This window comes from Xyrauchen texanus, chromosome 27, assembly GCF_025860055.1.
Source record: "Xyrauchen texanus isolate HMW12.3.18 chromosome 27, RBS_HiC_50CHRs, whole genome shotgun sequence".
Taxonomy (NCBI): Eukaryota; Metazoa; Chordata; class Actinopteri; order Cypriniformes; family Catostomidae; genus Xyrauchen; species Xyrauchen texanus.
In genome coordinates, this window is record NC_068302.1 from 19,403,361 (window position 1) to 19,424,081 (window position 20,721).

General features: G+C 36.0%; 3 protein-coding genes across 3 annotated transcripts in view; 2 read left to right on the forward strand and 1 right to left on the reverse strand.

The window, feature by feature from the left end:
• LOC127620602 (succinyl-CoA:3-ketoacid coenzyme A transferase 1, mitochondrial-like) overlaps positions 1-4,900 on the reverse strand; it is a 78,507-nt gene extending 73,607 nt beyond the window's left edge. The window contains exons 1-3 of the mRNA XM_052093769.1: positions 4,748-4,900; positions 1,869-1,977; positions 1,573-1,663 (exon numbers count right to left, since the gene is read on the reverse strand). Of these exons, the coding sequence (XP_051949729.1) occupies positions 1,573-1,663; positions 1,869-1,977; positions 4,748-4,837 (290 nt within the window). The 5' untranslated portion in view covers positions 4,838-4,900. The remainder of the gene's footprint in view (positions 1-1,572; positions 1,664-1,868; positions 1,978-4,747) is intronic.
• A 145-nt stretch (positions 4,901-5,045) lies between these two features.
• On the forward strand, positions 5,046-12,008 carry LOC127621139 (RAB7A-interacting MON1-CCZ1 complex subunit 1). Its single transcript, XM_052094620.1, has 6 exons — positions 5,046-5,278; positions 6,142-6,251; positions 8,203-8,349; positions 8,796-8,927; positions 9,013-9,127; positions 11,215-12,008. The coding sequence occupies exons 1-6, from the start codon at positions 5,188-5,190 to the stop codon at positions 11,448-11,450; spliced, it is 831 nt and encodes a 276-aa protein (XP_051950580.1). The 5' UTR covers positions 5,046-5,187; the 3' UTR covers positions 11,451-12,008.
• Positions 12,009-14,626: 2,618 nt separating this feature from the next.
• On the forward strand, positions 14,627-20,518 carry fbxo4 (F-box protein 4). The gene is made up of 7 exons (XM_052094515.1): positions 14,627-14,958; positions 15,211-15,446; positions 15,635-15,858; positions 15,978-16,053; positions 16,958-17,127; positions 18,741-18,928; positions 19,175-20,518. The coding sequence occupies exons 1-7, from the start codon at positions 14,815-14,817 to the stop codon at positions 19,256-19,258; spliced, it is 1,122 nt and encodes a 373-aa protein (XP_051950475.1). The 5' UTR covers positions 14,627-14,814; the 3' UTR covers positions 19,259-20,518.
• Positions 20,519-20,721: the final 203 nt, after the last annotated feature.

Consider the following 20,721-nt stretch of genomic DNA (forward strand, 5'->3'; position numbering starts at 1 on the left):
TTCAGACCCTCCATGATTTCTAAGTGGGAGAACTTGCAAAATAGCAGGGTGTTCAAATACTTATTTTCCTCACTGTATATATATATATATATATATATATATATATATATATATATATATATATATATATATATATTTCACCAGATGAGTTTTATTGATGAGGAATAAAAAAAAAAAAATATCTGCAACTACTGGCAGAGATTTCTGACGATAACCAATAGTTACAAAATTGGTCTACCTCTGATATCAGTTATTTTTCTTAAAATATTGCATCAATACATTAGATCCTTTTATCAAAATTTTTATTAACCTTTTGTGAGCATACATTTCCAACAGTTAAATTAATGATGAAGCAGGTTGTCTAAATAGGCTTATACTGCACAATTTTACAAACTATTTTGAAATATTGAGGTCACCATACTGGACAAAAGCAACTTAAACTGCGCAAGAACATTGAACTCTGGGTATCTTACCCATGTTTGACACAATTCCCGATCCAATTACAATATTGTGAAACTTTGCAATGTTTTTAATTAAAAGTTTAATGCAATGTGTATAGTATCGATAGATAGTTGGCAACACCCAGCCGTACTCCACTGACTTGACACAATGGAAAAAATATATAGTAATCATAACATCTATTTTTCCCCTAAAAGTGGCTACGAGAGTATGTCAAGTAAAAGTAATAAGAGTAAAAATAGGTGCTGTACCTGATGAGTATATTTGCACAACTGAATACAAATAGACAGAGATTACCAGTGTGAAGCATCACACAACCTTTTTCTCAGAAGGATAAGCAAGTCTAATCTGACTGACAATTAGGCCTACTAGTAAATACAGAAAAGTGTACACAGTGAGATTGATGATCAGAATTCCTTGTTAGACAGTCTAAATGTTTTGAAATGACTGTTGCAGGAGCAGTTTTCTTACTACTATAAATCTTTTAGAACATGGGCATTTAGTATATTGCTGGTGTGTTTCAGCTGCTTTTAGCTCATACAGGCTGAACATGTAATTTGAGGCAGTTCTATGAATAGGCCAGTCTATGCTGGCTATGTCCCAATTTGTTGTCTTTCACTATCATAGGGGAGTCTCTGAAAGTGGGCCAGGTTTGGTATTTAAGGATTCATTTTTTCCATTGTGACCAGTAAGTGAAGTACAACCACCAGATGATGTGATACACATTGCAATACATATGTAATTCAATTCATTGCAATGTATCAGAATATCATAATTGGATTGTTTGTTTGTTTGTTTGTTTTTTTTGGGGGGGGTTGTGGTTAGGACAAAGTGTTAGTAAATTATGCATTCCTGTTGCCTGTATTACATCTTTTACAACTAAAAACAATTAGTTTACAACTCACTTTTGGCGCCACTCTGTGGACATTACACCTGGAAAACGAAGCTTGCATATACTTATACATTAAACAACACTTCCAACTTCAGTCACTAGGGCCAGTGCTACAAATTTTGGTTGGCAAAGACCGATTTCAGCTAAAGATGTTTCAACCTAGTGTCGCCGAATTCACAGTGAGATCAGTCTGTGTTCGGCTGGGTTTGCTTTTTTCTTACCCTGCATTATTGCTGACTGCAGTCAGACTCTTAACCCCCGTCTTCAGCAAACTATTGATCAGGTTCTCTGGAATACCGCATAAACCAAAACCTGTGAATTAAGAAAATAATAATGAAATAATGTTTGTTGGCATGACCTCAGGCATTCATCATGGGGGTGTCAGTAAATGCTTTAATGTGTTGCCTTTGGTCAAATATATTATAATAAACTAAGTTATTAAAAATAATAATATAATAATAAGCGATTAGCAGACAATTACTGAAAAAGGCATTTTAAGATAAATCATAACTTTTACCTCCAACAAGAACAGTAGCTCCATTAGGAATATCTTTGACAGCATCTAGAGGGTCAGAATAAAATCGTGCTGACCGTTGACTTGAAGTGGAAAAGTAGCTGCAACACGTCTGCCAAGTACAGACATTCAGAAGAATTAATATATAAACATAAAAAACAAACACTCCAGCAAGTGCCTTTAAGTCTTGACTAAAGAGATTTCCTCACTTGAATTTAGTCAACGAGCCCAGATTGGAATGGAAATCCTCAAAGCCTGTTGCCAATCTATTAACTAATATTCCACTGAATAATATCTAGTGTATTTCTAGTGAATAAAATCTAGTCAATTCCACAGTAATCGGTCATAGAAAATATGTTTTGAGGAATAAATCCTAGTGGGACAACACTATACAACAAAATCCAAAGTTGACTTTCTCCATTTACCTTGGGTGCTGCTCCTCTCCAGATGTTAAAGAAACATTCCAGGTTCAATACAAGTTAAGCTCAATTGACAGCATATATTGCATAATGTTAAAAACAATTTGGCATGTCATTCCTTCTCTTTAAAAAAAGCAAAATTCGAGGTTACAGTTGTTATGTATTACCTTGTCTTGTTTCACCGTTGCCCTTTGTTTATCATTTTTGTCACTTTTGTGACTCCTTAGTTTTCACTTTTGTCCCTTGTTTAGTTCCATAGTCTCCTTGTTAGCTTTCGTGTTCACCGTTCATTGTTTGCACCTGCCCCCGTTAATTTGCCATTTGCTTCTGTTTATCATCTTGTTAGAGTTCTGTTTGTTCATTGGCCCCTTTGTCCCTTGTTCATGTATTTATACCCCGGTTCTTTGTTCAGTCCTGATCTATCGTTGTTTGTTGTTAGCCTGGTATGTGTTCCCTGCCTGAGTTCCCTGTTTTGTTGCCTGAGTTCCCTGTTTTGTTGCCTGAGTTCTCTGTTTTGTTGCCTGAGTTCTCTGTTTTGTTTCATTGTGTTTAGTTTTCAGTTTTATGTTTTGTTTCCCCATTGAGGGTTGTTCCTTTGTGTTTACTTGCTAGTTTATTTAATAAAGTCAAACTGCATTTGGATCCGCATCTCCTCGTCTGCCTCGCTGCTCAATCGTTACAACAGTGAGGCACTTAAAATAGAAGTGAATAAGATCTATTTTTGGAAGGTTTAAAAGGCAGAAATATGAATCTTATAAAAGCACTTGTATTAATTATTCTGTTAAACTCCTGTATTACTTGAGCTGTAAAGTTGTTTAAATCGATATTTGACAGTCATTTTAGTTTTTTTTAGGGTTTGTTGATATCACATCGTCATGGCAACAAAGTTGTAAAATTGGCTTTAACTTTACACATAATTGGTTACTAAGCGATTTATTAGGTATGGGCATTTCAAGTCATTTTTAGTCGAGTACTCTAAACATAAAAAAAAAAAATTTGAAACTTGAAATTTAGAATTTAAGTTCAACCTTTTTTTCTTCTAGATTAAATTTTTTTGTTTTATTTGATACACTTACTTAATACTAAATCATTACTACTCAATAAACTATTTAATGACCGAATTTTTGTTGTGGGTGAACAATTCCTTTAACACATCATGTATCCACAGAGTCAACCAATGCATTGAGTTGTAAAAGCAAGATTTAGGTGAGAGGAGGAGTCTCATTGTTGCTCATGGCAGGCAAAGGCACAAAGGAAAATCAAACTGCAATATTCGAGTAGTGGTTTTACTAGTCAAATTTTAAAAGCTGAGTGAGTACTTCATTGGGTTTTAAACGCATCCCTAGATTTTACAGAACAGTACACAATTGATATCACAAATGATCTGTCAAAGGTCAAGCAGAGGAAAAATCTTTTTACATCAATGTTTCTATTTTGTATATTGGGCCCTGAGCAGTACTGCCAAATAATAGAAACATTACTTCACAGTTAGAGCCCAAGACCATATCTTCTCTCTCAACAAGGAAACAATCATTTATTATCATTCATTTAACACTTGGAGCATTACCTAATGCTGTGTTATTCCTTGAAACAGTCATTCAAGGGTTTCTTCTCTGCCTGTATATGGAACAACTTCATGTGACCCTCACAACCTCATGACACTTGCATGGACTTTTGCCAAATAGTATGCTGTATAAAGAAATGGCCAACACTTTCATGACTTGTGAGGACTCCTGTGTGCCCAGAGTTGGATAATGATGCATTTGCAGGATCTGAGGGCTAGTTTTGTTAATCAAGCAGTCCAGTTGACATGTTACAAGATGTAAAGAGCTGGGGGAAACAATGAGGGCTGGAGAGAAATTGACATTTAGTTGTTGTCAGATGTCAAGACAGCATTTCCCCATGAAAGTGAGATTTCACTTCATCGTTTGGCCTCAGGACAAAATCACTTAGTGACCGCGTGTTTCCAGGGCAACAATAAAGCAAATATTTGACAACATGAATGACTTTGATAAGTTGTGACTGCTACTGACATCTTGGGGCACAGAATCAGATAGGCCTACCCATACAAAACTAAATAGACAAAAAAACTAGTGGCACAATGATATGGACACACAACAACAACAGCAGCAGCAGTAGCAATGGAAGATAGATTACCAACGACTCTGTATCTACATTTTTAGTCTTTAACTCTGAAATCAAGGTCATGTGTGCGCCGTCTGTCTCCAGGTGGCCAATGTCATACAGTACAAAAACTTTAAAACACGCTTAACGCAACACATCAATAATAAAAACTCAAGCACACAAGCGACCGATGAACTATTTATAGCACTCACATCCAACTCAATTACACCTTTTTCATGCAACGTGAAGTGGGAGCCAAAAAAAGACAAAAGCCACACTGCGTTCACCATCATTCTTGTAATATACAGGATGCATTGTCTTTTGTTTGTAAACACTAACCTTACTAAGCGAGTGTCTCGAATTGATCTTGGCCGACACGTTCCTGAAGATCACATTCTCCGCTCTATATAGCACTTTAAGAGTCGCCATGTCTGCAAATTACAGGTCCAATTTTGTACTGGTTGAGTGATGGTGACAGTATTCCTTCGCTGATCTCACAGAGAGGCGGAGATGTGTGAAACAGAGGAGTGACGGGGGCTCGGTTTGCTTATTTGCATTTAACCCTCTCGCTTCCAACGTTCACTTCAATACACTGATATCATAAACACAGAGGATGAGATGATTTAGAGCTCGGGTGGACACGACTAACTTTCTCTTTGATACAAATGCTAGTTGTAAAGTTAATACGTCAAATGCCTTTATAAACAAAAGAAGATATGCTCAGTAATCCTCCGCACGTGAATAATCGCGCGCTCGTCACGTGACTGTCGTTCGCAGTCATGGCCGACGACTACAGACGAAGCGTCGAGCTGGAGAGGAGGATTTTTGAGTTAGACAACAAGTGTGCCACTCTTCGGACGGAGAAACCAGGTATCCGAAAATCGTACCGTCAGAAGCGTAAACACAGACACTTTTGGTAATGAAGGCGCGTGTTTATAGGCCGAACAAGCCCGGTGTTGTCATCGTTAGCTAGTTAGCTTAGCCTGTCTGCGTTAGCATTCCTGCAAACCACAACAAACATTTCCCTGTTTACACTACCTATGTTTGATTAAACAGTTCAATAAGGCGCCTTGCTACTCATACTATGCCGCGTGCTTGTATAATATTTAGAGCTGTGTTTTCTAGTTTATCGATTTACTTGCACTTAGTGAGTGAAGTTGCTTGCGTTCATGTAATGAGCACACGTGAACTGCTGGAGATATGCACATATAATGTTAAACATTGCATTTGTGGTTATAGTTATTATCTGCATGTGGTGTGGAATTAAAGGTGCAGACACGACTAACTTTAACAATCCTTAAATAAACATGAGTCATTCAGTGGCCTGCTGTCATAATCTTATTTTAGCACGTAAAAAAGTTTGCTTACTACAGTCAAACTTAATGTAATGCTTAAGTGCACCATTGAGTTTAATGGTCTGCCAATTATAAGTAGTTTACACAGACACGAATGCATTCTTTAATTGCTTCCTCTCTTATATTGAAAGAAATTAGGTAATGCTGAGCAGGTTCCGCATAACATTTTTGAGTAGAACTTGAGAGGTCTTTACACTTCTCACAGAGGCAACTGCCACTAAAATAGGCTCTGTGTCGTAAAATGTGATTACAAATTTATTTTCAGAATGTAATGGACAATATAACCTCCTCAATTGTTTTCTAAAACTGCAGCTCTACAACTCTAATGCTGCGTAACCTCTTGTTTTAGATATTTATTGTTGGGGTTTTTCTTCCTAGATGATGACTATTTACAGAATGCCTCTTCCATACTAGACAAGTTGAAAAACTTTTACAGACATGGAGGAGAGAGCAGCAGCCTTCCTAAACTGCTGCAGGACTTTACACAGGTACTGCACATAACACATCTCACCTCTCATTATCCCTTTAAGCATGGCTGCATTGTGACAGTTTTGCCATATATTCTTATTGTATTTATCCTCTTGAAACCGAGCATGACTGCTGTTTGCATTTTCAATTTCCCTTTTTGGTTTAGCACCTGATAAACATCCACAAAAAAAAAAAAGGTTTTCTTGAGCAATTAGTTTTCCTAAAAAATTGTCATATGTGGACAGTGGGACTAAGTTGTGACATTTTAAATAATACCAAAATAAAAAGGGTAAGTGTTTTTTTTGTTTTTTGTTTTTTATCAAACTTTTTTTTTTATTTATTGTTTTGGTTATTCATGTTTTTGTAATGTTACAGACATTACATTAGAAATTGGCTTAAATAATTCAGATTAAAAGTAATAGCCAACATTATCCAATTACTGCCGACTAGAGTTGAGAACCGGTTCCATTCTTTACAAAATACTGGAATCAGACAAACAAATGACTTGTGTGCCGGCTCTGTTGAATCTACAGTGCAAAACAGAAAGCGCTTCCGATATGGTCTGATTCCCGAAAGATCGATTTAGATGAGCCTGTTCTTTTAAATATACAGTGCCAAACATACAGTGCTTCCAAAATAGTCTGATTCCCGAAAGGATGACTCCTATGAGCAATTCTTTTGAATCTAAAGCGCAAAACATTCAGTGCTCCCAGACTAGTCTGGTAAAGTATTAATTTTACACTGCAAGTTATGACTATCCAATTCCAAATTAAATTAGAACTGTTGAAGTCTTTCAAGCTTGAAGTAAAACAGACAACAGAACACAGTCTAAACTGTCTCTGGAACTGTTACTGTTATGTCATATGGCTTTAGACCTCAAAATGAATGAATGAATGAAATATGCCATCACATTACTTATTTGTTTAGATACAGTCCAGATATAGCCTAGTAGTAAGGATAAATGATTGGATTTATGTCTCTAAAAAGTCTTTCTCATTTTCAAATAATTCTTCCTCAAAAGAACTACTGGAATCGGTAACGAATTGGAATCCTTAACAGGAATCGGAACCAGAGTCGTTAAATTCCTAACGATTCCAGTCCCCACTGCCAACTGTGTTAAAATAAAACTATGCATTATAAATTCTGAATATATGTAGTGATTACCATTGTCCCATGTCTGCCAAACATTTTGAGTGGTCAAATATCATCTGCAGCCTGAAACTGAACTTTTGATTGAAAATGTGGATTGAATGCACTTGGCTTCATAGGAAAGGTGTAGGATGCGCCCTTGCTCCCTATTTAGTGAATGACTTAACCTCCAGTCTGTCTGTCTGCACTGGTCTCGGAACAGTTCGAAATGCACCTTACTTCCATTCTAACGCCAAATAAAGCCTTTATAAGCAAAAACATTTCAGAATGATAATGCATAGTAAATATAGGATTTTTAATGGAACCTTATGCTATTGTCCACTATTGTGTACATTGTGTTTAGCAGTGTGGCATATCAAGTTATATTAGAGGCTCTAATCTTTTGACTCAAACTGGTTTAAATGTAAAAACTGAATACGTTTTCTTACCAGATGTAGTTATTTTGGCATTTCTCCCAAAGACAAACTCCACTGCGATCAGCCATGTTGTTTTGTCACATGGTTGTCTGTACAGACAGCCTAGAGTTTACTGAACTCAGATCCGTTAGTTTAAATGAAATTAAATATGCATTGAGTATACTGAAACCAATAACAAAATCTTCTCTAAGATTTCTTAGAGATTGTGAAAATTAAACAGTTAGTTGAGAAAGACAGACTTGTTGTTTGACCGGTTAATCTTCATGTTAAGTCATAGACTAACACATTTGCTAAGTTAAAGTAACAAGGTAACTGTTTTGCAAGTTAAATGTCATCAATAGTCATTTTTGCCAGATCTCTAGTATGGTGGACCATATGGCCAATTGTTTTCCCCACATTTTTACAGGTTGTCTTGGACATTACATTCTATGAGGAAAATAAGCTTGTAGATCAGGAGTTTCCAGAGGATACTTCACCTTTTAAAATTCAACAGTTACTACAGGACTTGACAGAGCCAGAGGTGTTAGCAGGGCGCCTGGTGCCTGCTCAAGAGGTATTGTATGTCTTTATTTGTAGAAGATCTTTTCTTTAAATTCTATTTTATTTGTTTATTCAGAATAAGGCAAGATTCGCTCTCGCTAGTTAATATTCTTGTTTAAACACCTGTAGTTTAGTGAGGAAAGAAACCATAATTTATTACATTCTTGAATTCAACATAAATGCATATGCAATGCATTGTTTTGCAACTTGCTGTTATGAAAAGTTTTTCTTAGCTATGTGTTATATAAGTGAGTGATCAGTGAGTCATGTTAGAAAAATCAGATGGAAATTCTGCATGATTAGAAAACCTTTGACATGTAATATCTCAGTGGCATGACTTTCTCAACTGACATGAAGTTAAATTGGCTTGGTCTAATAAGAGAACAGTTTATGCCTAAAGAGACTATTTTATCTTGATAACTCTGAGTAACTCTTGTTTGGCTCTCTTGTTGGGATCAGGTGCAGTCTGTGCTGGGCCTGGAACTCTTGGAGTGCCTATATTGGAGACGTGGGGCATTATTATATATGTACTGCCACACACTTCACCAGCGCAAGCAGTGGATCAAGAAGAACAAAGCCACATTCCTTAAGGTTCTTTCCCCAACATCTCACTCCAAAGTGCATATTTTAGTGGCCATGAATTGAGTAAGTGTTCCAATGCTCCATGTCTTCACAGTGTCTTCAAGAGGGTGTGCGTTACCTTATGAGAATGTTGCAAGTGAGGAACTCAGTGAAGCTGAACGATGGTGTGGTTTTTCATGACTCTGCAACCGCCAATTTTCTAGTAGAAGGTACATCTTTGCAAATGTACTTTCTATTTTAAAATGGATAGCTTGAATTCTTGAGATTTTTTTTTGTTGTTTTTTTTTTGAGAAATTTGGAAACCAAAATGTCTATCCATGCCATCTGATGCCTCAATGTCCACCTCTTTAGTTATGTCTGTAATTTAAAAAATTTATAAATTAAAAATGTGAAAGCACAAGAAGATTATGAAGACATTTATGACCTTTCTAAATAGCACAGCTTCTGGGTTGTCAGTATGTATTCCATTTTTAGGTGTATTTTGGAAAGAAGTCCAGCCTTTACACCACACCTGTTGTGGTTGTTTTCATGTATAGCAAGCAATTCACTTTTCAGGATTAGTAGGTTTAAACTGCGTTTGTTTGTTTGTTTTTGCCTGAATTAACATTACATAATCCATATAATAATAAAATATCTGCTTCACAACTCTGAAGTATTCATGCCAGAGAACTTGTCGGTCAGTTCTGCCTGGAAGGAAATTCTTGAAAATCAATACATACAGCCCTGGCCAAAAGTATTGGCAATGACATACATTTTGTGTTTGCAAAGTTTGCTGCTTCAAAATTTGTAGATCATTTTGTCACATGTTTCTATGGTATAATGGAAAACAATGATAAGCATTTCATAAGTTTTAAAGGCTTCTGTTGGCAAAAACATTCAATATATGCAAAGAGTCTATATTTACAGTCTTGACCCTTGTTCTTCATAACCTCTGCAATTCGCTCTGGCATGCTGGATATCAGCTTCTGGGCCAAATCCTGACTGATGGCGATCCATTCTTGCCTTATTAGTGCTCAGAGTTGATTACAGTTTGTCGGCTTCTGCTTGTCCACTCGCCTTTTTGAGGTTCTCTATGAGATTAAGATCCGGGGAGTTGCCTGGCCACGGATCCAAAATTTCTCCGAGCCACTTCGTTATCACTCTTGACTTGTGACATGGTCCTCCATCATGCTGGAAAATGCACGGATCATCAACAAATTGCTCCTGGATCTTTGGGAGAAGTTGCTCTGGCAGGACGTTTTAATACCATTATTAAAACCCCACACATGGATGATCTCAGGATGCTTCACTGTTGGCACAACACAGGACTCATGGTAGCGTTCACCTTTTCTTTTCCGGACTATCGATTTTCCAGTTATCCCAAACAGTCGGTAGGGGCTTCATCAGAGAAAATAACTTTGCACCAGTCTTCTGCTGTCCTGATTTTTCTTGGAGAGAAGTGGCTTCTTTACTGTCCTTCTTGACACCAGGCCATTATCCTAAAGTCTTCGCCTCACTGTGCATGCAGATGCACTCACACCAACAAGCTCTGCACTGGTGGTGACACGTCTCCTTGAAGTTCTTGATGATCCTGTAAATGGTTCTTTCAGGTGCAATATTCTTTGCAGCAATTTCCTTGCATGTGAGGCCATTTTGATGCAAAGCGATGATGGCTGCATGTCTTTCTTTAGAGGTAACCATTGCTAACAAGAACACAATGATTGGAAGCGCTTATTCCCTCCTTTTATAGCAATCAATCTGCTCTTATAATCCAATCAGAATGAAAGTGATTTCACCTGACTAGTACTCGTTCACACTTTCCCAGGTGCTGCTGATATGATTAGTGAAATGGTGTTAGCGGGTCATTTTGTGCCAGGGCCAAAAAAACTGTGAAATTTGGGGTTTTTTGACAGTTCATTTTTTTGGGCCAATTAAGCTTTTTGCAATTATTTCAAATGCATCTGATCACTCTGCACAATAATCTAGAAACAATGTGAATCAACACCACAACAACTGAAGCAGAAAACTAAGACACAAACAAACACAATTTATGTCACTGCCAATACTTTTGGCCACGGCTGTACATCCATTATTGTGAAGTCAATGGGCAATATATTATTATATAATATATTAGATGCTTGGAAAAAAGTTTTTAACTTAACAATTCATCTTCTGTTTGAAATTGTTCATATTCATGTTTTAGAGCAATTGTTTTTATATAACCAAAATAAAATATTAGGTGTGTGTGCATTTATATTCTTGTCAAAACTGACGAATTCAAATAAAAATATATTTGTATTCCCTTTTTCCCCATTAGGTATCTTTTCCGATACTCACTTACTTACTATGATGTACATTGGTGAGATGTGTTTCTGGGCAGTGAAATATGAGGACTGCAGCATGGACACCACAGAGCGCAAAGAGGACAGGCTTCATTTCCGGGATATTGGCACACAAATCCTTCATAAGTACGTGCTGGCTTGCGAGGGGCCACTTCAGGGTCAGGGCTGGAACACAGAGAATGCCAAGGAGATTCTTAGTATTTTACAGTAAACGTGGAGAGAGCTTTAAAGAGAGGAGGTTCACAAAATATAATTTTTCTGAAGCTAGCAAAAAAAAGTAAACAAACAAAAAAAGATTAAAAAGAAATACTGAAAACAAAAAAGGCACTTATCTTCCGGTCCAGACTTGTTTTCTGGATGTGTGGTTTCACCGAGGATGTGGAATAATACTTCTAATGTAAAATATAAACAAATAACTATTTGTTTAAGGAAAATATTCCGGCTGAGAAACATCACGCAACTTTTTATTTATTTTAATTTTAATTTATTTATTTTTAATTACATTTATATATGTTCAAATAAATGGTACAAAGGAGCGTAGAATGCAAATATATGTTGCATATTAAAGTATTCATGACCATTTTTAAGCATGGACCTTTTTCTTTTAATAACATCTTTGTATATTACACCTTCTGCTCACTTATTAAAAGTTGCATCTTTATTCTTTTTGTTGAAAGGATGTACTGTTCAGAGATGGGAATTTCGATATTTTGATAATATACTTTTAAAAAGCTAAACTTTTTGGTCATATTCTTTTTTTTTTGTTTTTATGTCTTCATCAAAAATAAATTTTGAGTTAAGAAATGTTGAAATATGAATGTGTGAGTGCTCATTTTTAATCGTGTCCCAAGGCCCTTGTAATTATCAAAAAGTCAGAACGTTAACCCTTTCTCTAGAAGTCATTTTACACCACTATTGCCCATCTTTAAAAAATTTGCATAATAAAACAACATTAGTTCAGACTTAATTGATGTATCACGGTGCACTATGTGATTTAAATTGAAAAGTGGAAATTCTATACTGATTATGTAACTTCATTACCCAATATTAATTAGGAAATGCTTATGAATTTTACAAGCAATCTTGTGGTGCTGGCATAACATTCACAAGGCTAGATCTTTTTTACATGCCTAACAATATACTTAAACGTAATTTAAAATTTACATTACTATTGGTTTGTAATAAGATGGCCAAACTGTATGTGCTTTTGTAATAAATAGTGGTAGCTTTCTGAGACCCAGTCACGTCAGATTGAATAAAGTTAAAGTGGGGTCTACGCTATGCCAATCAGTCATTTTCGATGTGAAGGGGATAGAATATTCAGCGTAAAAACAGAAATATATGACCAAGTGTTCTGTTGTGTCTTGTCTTTGATATAATTGCATTTGTAGCATACTGTACTTACTGTATATGCACTTGCTTTAGTTTGACGGCCAAACTGGACAAAACGTCACCTCATGCAGGCATGAATTTGCACACCATGGTCAGGGTTGACTGTAAGCATATTGTGGAATAGTTGCAAAATCTCACCGTTCAACACAAGTGGTTAAAAAATGCTAAAATTGAACAAGTAATTAACTTTATATATATATATATATATATATATATATATATATATATATATATATATATATACACTCACCTAAATGATTATTAGGAACACCTGTTCAATTTCTCATTAATGCAATTATCTAATCAACCAATCACATGGCAGTTGCTTCAATGCATTTAGGGGTGTGGTCCTGGTCAAGACAATCTCCTGAACTCCAAACTGAATGTCAGAATGGGAAAGAAAGGTGATTTAAGCAATTTTGAGCGTGGCATGGTTGTTGGTGCCAGACGGGCGGTCTGAGTATTTCACAATCTGCTCAGTTACTGGGATTTTCACGCACAACCATTTCTAGGGTTTACAAAGAATGGTGTGAAAAGGGAAAAACATCCAGTATGCGGCAGTCCTGTGGGCGAAAATGCCTTGTTGATGCTAGAGGTCAGAGGAGAATGGGCCGACTGATTCAAGCTGATAGAAGAGCAACTTTGCCTGAAATAACCATTCATTACAACCGAGGTATGCAGCAAAGCATTTGTGAAGCCACAACACGCACAACCTTGAGGCGGATGGGCTACAACAGCAGAAGACCCCACCGGGTACCACTCATCTCTACTACAAATAGGAAAAAGAGGCTACAATTTGCAAGAGCTCACCAAAATTGGACAGATGAAGACTGGAAAAATGTTGCCTGGTCTGATGAGTCTCGATTTCTGTTGAGACATTCAGATGGTAGAGTCAGAATTTGCCGTAAACAGAATGAGAACATGGATCCATCATGCCTTGTTACCACTGTGCAGGCTGGTGGTGGTGGTGTAATTGTGTGGGGGATGTTTTCTTGGCACACTTTAGGCCCCTTAGTGCCAATTGGGCATCGTTTAAATGCCACGGCCTACCTGAGCATTGTTTCTGACCATGTCCATCCCTTTATGGCCACCATGTACCCATCCTCTGATGGCTACTTCCAGCAGGATAATGCACCATGTCACGAAGCTCGAATCATTTCAAATTGGTTTCTTGAACATGACAATGAGTTCACTGTACTAAAATGGCCCCCACAGTCACCAGATCTCAACCCAATAGAGCATCTTTGGGATGTGGTGGAACGGGAGCTTCGTGCCCTGGATGTGCATCCCACAAATCTCCATCAACTGCAAGATGCTATCCTATCAATATGGGCCAACATATCTAAAGAATGCTTTCAGCACCTTGTTGAATCAATGCCACGTAGAATTAAGGCAGTTCTGAAGGCGAAAGGGGGTCAAACACAGTATTAGTATGGTGTTCCTAATAATCCTTTAGGTGAGTGTATTTACACAATGCATTACTTGTGATCATATTTAGATATTAAGTTTGTTTCAACATTGGATAATAGAGATCAGCAAATGCATGGAGCACTGAAGCCATTTACTAGTTGTCATTTCATGTAATTGTTATTTTGATTCCAGCACATCACTAGAGACCTCAAAATGTATGACATATTTTAATGCTTTGACAATCCTTCAATTTACTGAAATTAAAAAAAAAAATACAAAATCGCTTTTTTTGAAGTGAAAATATGAGTATTTCATAAGAACGTGAATAGGGTAATTTAGAGGTAAATCATGTCAAAAATCCCAAAGGAAATGCATAACTTTTATGTTTTTACTTTAGTAAAGATAGTGGTATTACATTTCTTTAAAAACTGGGGTTCCACATTTGACGTTTCGGGTCAAATTTGACATATTGAACAAACTAAAAATGATCACAAATAATCCTTTCAATACTTGAGGCGTTATCAGGCAGTGAGGTTTTCCAAAACTACTACAATACCCACAATGCAGTACGGTATACGTTGCACACACACCTATGAAATCGTGTAACTTTAACAGTTCCGGGAAAAGCCAAAGCTGAGATTGCTCAAGCTAAAATTGTGATAAATGTTTTGTTGTAAAGAAAGCGACGTTTGACGTTTCTGTTGTAATAACAAGCTTGGACACGAAGAAAACTTTTGAAATTGTTAAAAAGCTATTACAAAACACTCGCTGGAATGCTGAGTCGATCTATAGTCGTGCAAAGTCTCAGGAGTATTAGAGATATCTTTTTTAATACAAGACGTCAAAGAAATGACCAAAGTGATGCTCAGAATGAGCCAAATCATGACGTCATCGGACCCTCTCTGGACAATCTGTCGGTAAGGCACAATTTGTTTTATTTTTTATATTTCAATTAAAAAATATTTGAATTTTTTCATTTAACTATCCAAAGCGACTATATTACATACTGCATAAGATATATAATATACTAATAATAGAAAGCTTACTACTGTAGCCTACATACAGCAATGCAGCTGTATAGGCGCGAAGGCCTGATTTTCTAATCATTTACCAGACAATAAATATTAGGTGTTAAGTAAAAAAAAAAAATCTTATTTAAAACTTCACAGGTGGACATGCAGTTTCTCATTATGACCTTCCTCTCTCCACAAGACCTCTGCAGACTGGGAGGCACAAGTACATACTGGCGATCAATGGTTAAAGACCCTGTCCTGTGGAAGTACTTCCTGTTGCGTGATATGCCACTCTGGCAGTCAGTTGACCATTTATCAATGCCTCAGGTCAAGCTCACTGGCACATCTGTGCTGGATGACTCTGAGATGCAGCAATTTAATTATATGGCTGAGTAAGTGCATAAAGTTGGGGCAACTGCACTACAATGGCAAAAATTAATTGTACACTGATTGTTTTGCATGGACACATTACATAAGAATGTCTAAAAATTAAATAAATAAATAAAACTATACTGTTTTATATAAATAGAATTATTAATTTAACTTAGGTACTATATACTCTTTGACAATGCACCCACAGGTATCTACGGCTCTGCCCAGCATGTCGCAACCAATGGCGATGTCAACCCAGTTCAACATTTGAGTATGTGACTTCATTCTTCCAGTCCCTAGTACCAGTTGCAGAGCCACAGTTCGCCATGTTCGGTCCCGGACTTGAGCAGTTGGAGGTTTCCCTAATGAATAAGATCATGCATTCCCCTGATGTACTGCCTATAGCAGGAATACCTCAACATCAGATTGATGGTGCCAAGTCATTACTCATAGTTTAATTAACAATTATGCATAGCAGAATAAATGCCTGTTAGAAGTGTTGTTTTTGCTTTTAGTAGATTTGACCAGTTTTTTTTTTTCTTTTCTCTCAGGCATTGGATCTGGAATCAGTTTTAAGTACAAAGATCAGCACCAATTCAATATTATAACTTTGTATTCGACCAACAGGTGAGACCATTTTAATTTTTATTTGTTCATTAAGAAATGTCAATTACACAGAAAAAAGTGTGCATAACCTAAAAATGTGCTGAATCAACCTGAATACATTAGGTTACATCAACAAAACAAATTTTAAGGATCAAGTAGATCATGTCAACAAAGCTCCTTAAAGGGATATTTCACCCAAAAAAAATAATTGTCATAATTTACTCACCCTCATGCCATCCCAGATGTGAATGAATTTCGTTCTTCTGCAGAACACAAACTACGATTTTTGAAGAATATCTCCGCTCTGTAGGTCCGTACAATGCAAGTAAAAATGGCCAGAACTTTGAAGCCCCAAAACACATAAAGGCAGCATAAAAGTTATTCATAATCCATAATAGTGGTTTAATACATGTCTTCAGAAGCTATATGATAGGTGTGGTTAATAAACAAATCAATATGTAAGTCTTTTTTTTATCTATAAATTCTCCTCCCTGTCCACTAGGTGCAAATACACACAAAGAATGCAAATTTCCAAAAGAAAAATAACTACTAGATTAACTACTAGAGTCATGTGAATTGCTTTTTTGCAAAAATTATGTGCTTTTTGGACCTTCAAAATGTTGGTACCCATTCACTTGTATTATATGGACCTACAGAACTGAGATATTCTTCGAAAAATCTTTGATTGTGTTCAGCAGAGGAAAGAAAGTCATACACATCTGGGATGGGATGCGAGTGAGTAAATGATGAGTGAATGATTTTTTGTGTAAACTTTCCGTAGCAATTACAGGTTACCACATTTTATAGTGCTTTTTTTCTCATGTGTTTATGATGAGAAATGTGATTTTAAATAGTTTTATGGGCATTGATGTCAAAATGTGTCATTGTAAAGTTTTTGAATGGGAATCTATATGTCTTTGTTTAGGACAGAGAGAGAGAGGGCTCGCCTGGAGCAGCTCAGTCTGCGCAGTAAGCTCTTTGTCTATCAGGAGGGTAGTGAGTGCAATACACCCTTAAGTCTCAACCCTATGTTTAATGAAGTTTGTCAAGCTGTAAACGGATTCATCTTTGTGGCAAATGCTGAGACAAACAGAGGTATGATTTTCCTAAATAAATAAACAAGCTGTAACATACTATTTTTGGTTATATGCTCCCAAAAATAAAACTTTTTTCATGATTTACCCTCATGTTGTTCCAAAACTTCTGAGACCGCCAGTCCGCGTATTTTATCACGTGGCTAGTTGTGTATGACACCGCGGAGACTCAACAAGTGGAGGCTCATGCTGTTCTCCACGATCCACGCACAACTTACCACTCACCCCATTGAGAGCGAGAACCACTAATCGCGACCACAAGGATGTTATCCCACGTGATTCTGCCCTCCCTAGCAACCATGCCAATCTGTTTGCTTAGCAGACCTGGGTGGATTCACACAGCATGCCCTGGATTCGAACTCGCGACTCTACGGGTGGTAGTCAGCGTCAATACTCGCTGAACTACCCAGGCCCCATGATGTTGGCAGAATGTTAGACTCATGTCACCATTCACTTAAATTGTATGGAAAACACGATGCAATGAATGTGAATGGTGGTTGAGGCTAACATCCTCATGTGTTCCACAGAAAAAAGAAAGTCATACTGAGTTTGGAAAAACATGAGAGTGAGTAAATTATGACAGAATTTTATATTGGGTGAACTATACCGTTAAGCATTGAATGTATAACAAAAATGTTTTGGTATTGCTTATTCCTTTTTTTGTCAAAACCATACCATTGCCAAGTAGTGGTGTAAATCTTTGCTCTGACAATGATTTGATTCAGTTTAGATTTTTTACTAAATTATGCATATTAAAATCTAATAATTTGGTCACAATTCAATTCTATTATTTTTGTACACTTCACATTTAAAAAAAATGCAAAAGACACAAATGTACTGTAACTTTTGGGACAATCAAATCCATGCTGAAAGAAGAATGTGGATCTGGATTTGGTGGAATGTTATTTAACTCAAAATAGTTGATATTGAAAGTATTACATTTTGCACAACAAATAAATGCATAATGCATTTTACAGCAAATTAAACGGATTATGAAATTCTGTAACTGATGCATTGAATTTGCATTGTTGGATTAATACATTTAACACCCCTAGTACCAAACTTGTATTATGCGTATAGTGAAACACCATTAGGTCAGCCTTTGTTCAAGCATGATAATTAATGAAGCACCATATTGTTGATAATATCAACAATATGGTGCTTTCTTAATTGCTTAAATTGCACTCAGTATTTTGTCCTCATTTAAAAGTTTTACTTCAACAGAAATTAATTGTCATTTTGAAACATACATGCAAAATCATGACTACTTACATGAGTTGAGGATTCCAGTCATATCAGTAACCTTTTAAAAGCTGTTTTATTCTACATGGACATGGGGGCTGCCATGTTAGGATCACATGATCAGCCGAATACTACACGCTTAATCTCAGTAACTGCCCTGTTATTGGACACTTTCACTCAGTGATTTAATGAATCATGGCTGGCTGTGAACAGTCAATTTCTACAATGACATCAGTAACTGAAAACTGTTGTGATGCTGCATCCACAACACTAGGTGTCAGTGTAAGTACAAGACAACATCAACAAAAACTTAGTGCACCTTTAAGCAAATCCTCAGTTTTGTATGTCTCTCTTTCTTTCTTTCTTATGGAGGATCTAACAGAGAGTGGGAGGAGGAAAGTGCTCAGATCAGGGTCATGTTAGACCCTCTGCTAAGCACTGTGTCCCAGCCTATTCTGGTGCTCTCTTGTGTGTCTAGAGAGACAGCTGACAGACAAAGGATTCCATGTGTGACAGTAGCCTATCAGCTTCAGCTCAGCTCACTGCGCAACCACTGGATGGTAAGAACCATATGTAAAGAAAAAGATCCATTGAGTAATCTAAAGTGCAATTAATTACATGTTTGAACTGTTTTTAACCCTTTTTCTATATCAGATTATCAAATAATTTCCAGGCACTGTGTGATCACAGTGCATTTTGCAAAGTGGGACTAACATGTCCATGAAATTAACATTATATTAGTATTGTATTGTATTAATATTAAATGTCATATCAAATGTTTTAATGTGTGTTTTGTCATACTGTAGGTTCAGGACACTACTGCAGAAACGCTAACAGGACTACTGGATGGTATTGATTGGCTACTGAGGCATTCTGGTGTCAAGCTGTGACCACCAAGACTGTTATGAAGCTGCACGATGTAATGGCCATTTAATAGAGGCCTTTCAAACATCTTACTATCAGTAACAAGCAAGATCAGTAACAAGCAAGACACTATGTACGGTTGTTTATTTTCCATCTACCCTAATGTGGACCAAATAAAATTTTGGTAACACTTTCTATGAAGCCCATATTTATAATGCATTGTAAAGGCATTATAATACATTAGTAATATATCATAATACACCTTATAATATGTTATAACTTCTCATAAATAATTGTAACCACAATTATAATACATTATAATACTTGCCTATTCATAGTACTTTAGAGTATAATGCATTACAACACAAGCAACATAACATTTTATCTGCAGAAGTTATAATGTATTACATACAGGATATTTTGTAATATATATAATAGGTATGCTTTAAATAAAGTGACAAAAGCAATGCCTTATAAACATCCATATGATATTTGTAAGTGGTAATAAGAAATTATAAGTCAAGCTGGAAGTTATATACATTACACATGCACAAAATAACACACATTCAATGTACATTTTGAGATATTAAGGAAAACACTTGTAAAGCTACAAGGTTCAAATATATTAGAAGCTCTAAATGTGTATGTTGATCACACATGTAAACACACCCAAGAATAAAAACAAAATCAAACTGATTGTGTACCGGATTCAATAAACTTTAATGTTTGTGCATCTTATTTGGAGACTTATTTTTATAAATAACTTCCATTATATAAGTGTGACTTGTAATGTATTGTGTTATAAGTTTATGTTATGGCTGTTTATAAGAAGATATTGCTTTTGTAACTTCACTTAAAGCAGGCAAAGACCACTTATAATATGATTATGTCATACAGATCTTTGACTGTTTACACTATACAGCACTTATATGTTTAACTTGAACTTCTGCTGCGCTAAATTGGGATGTTGCTTGTGTTATAATGCATTATACTCTAAAAGTATAACTATGAATTGGGAACTTCTTATAACTATAGATATAATACATTAGAATTACTTAAGAGAAGTTATAACTTATTATAAGGTTTATTATGAGACATTATAAATTCAGTATAATGCCTTTACAATTCATATAAATATAGGCTTCATAGAAAGTTTTACCAAATATTTTTGTAATATACTGTACGTATGCCATGCACTTATATTGGATTTCAGTCAACACTTTCCTGTAATACTTTTTACATGCTGATTATTTTTGTTGGGATTTTTAGCTTATTAATTATTTTGCTGTGAAAAAAATAAATTTTTAAAACCATTTATTGTTTTTATTATGTTTTAATACTATTATTATTATTAATTAATGTATCTCTGCACTGTAATTCTAATTAGTTGACCTTACTTTGATTTTTTTAAGCCAATTGATGCCAATTGATGAACATATACAGTATATTTTAGTTATAGTTCCTGTTAGAACTGTTTATTTAGAACCAG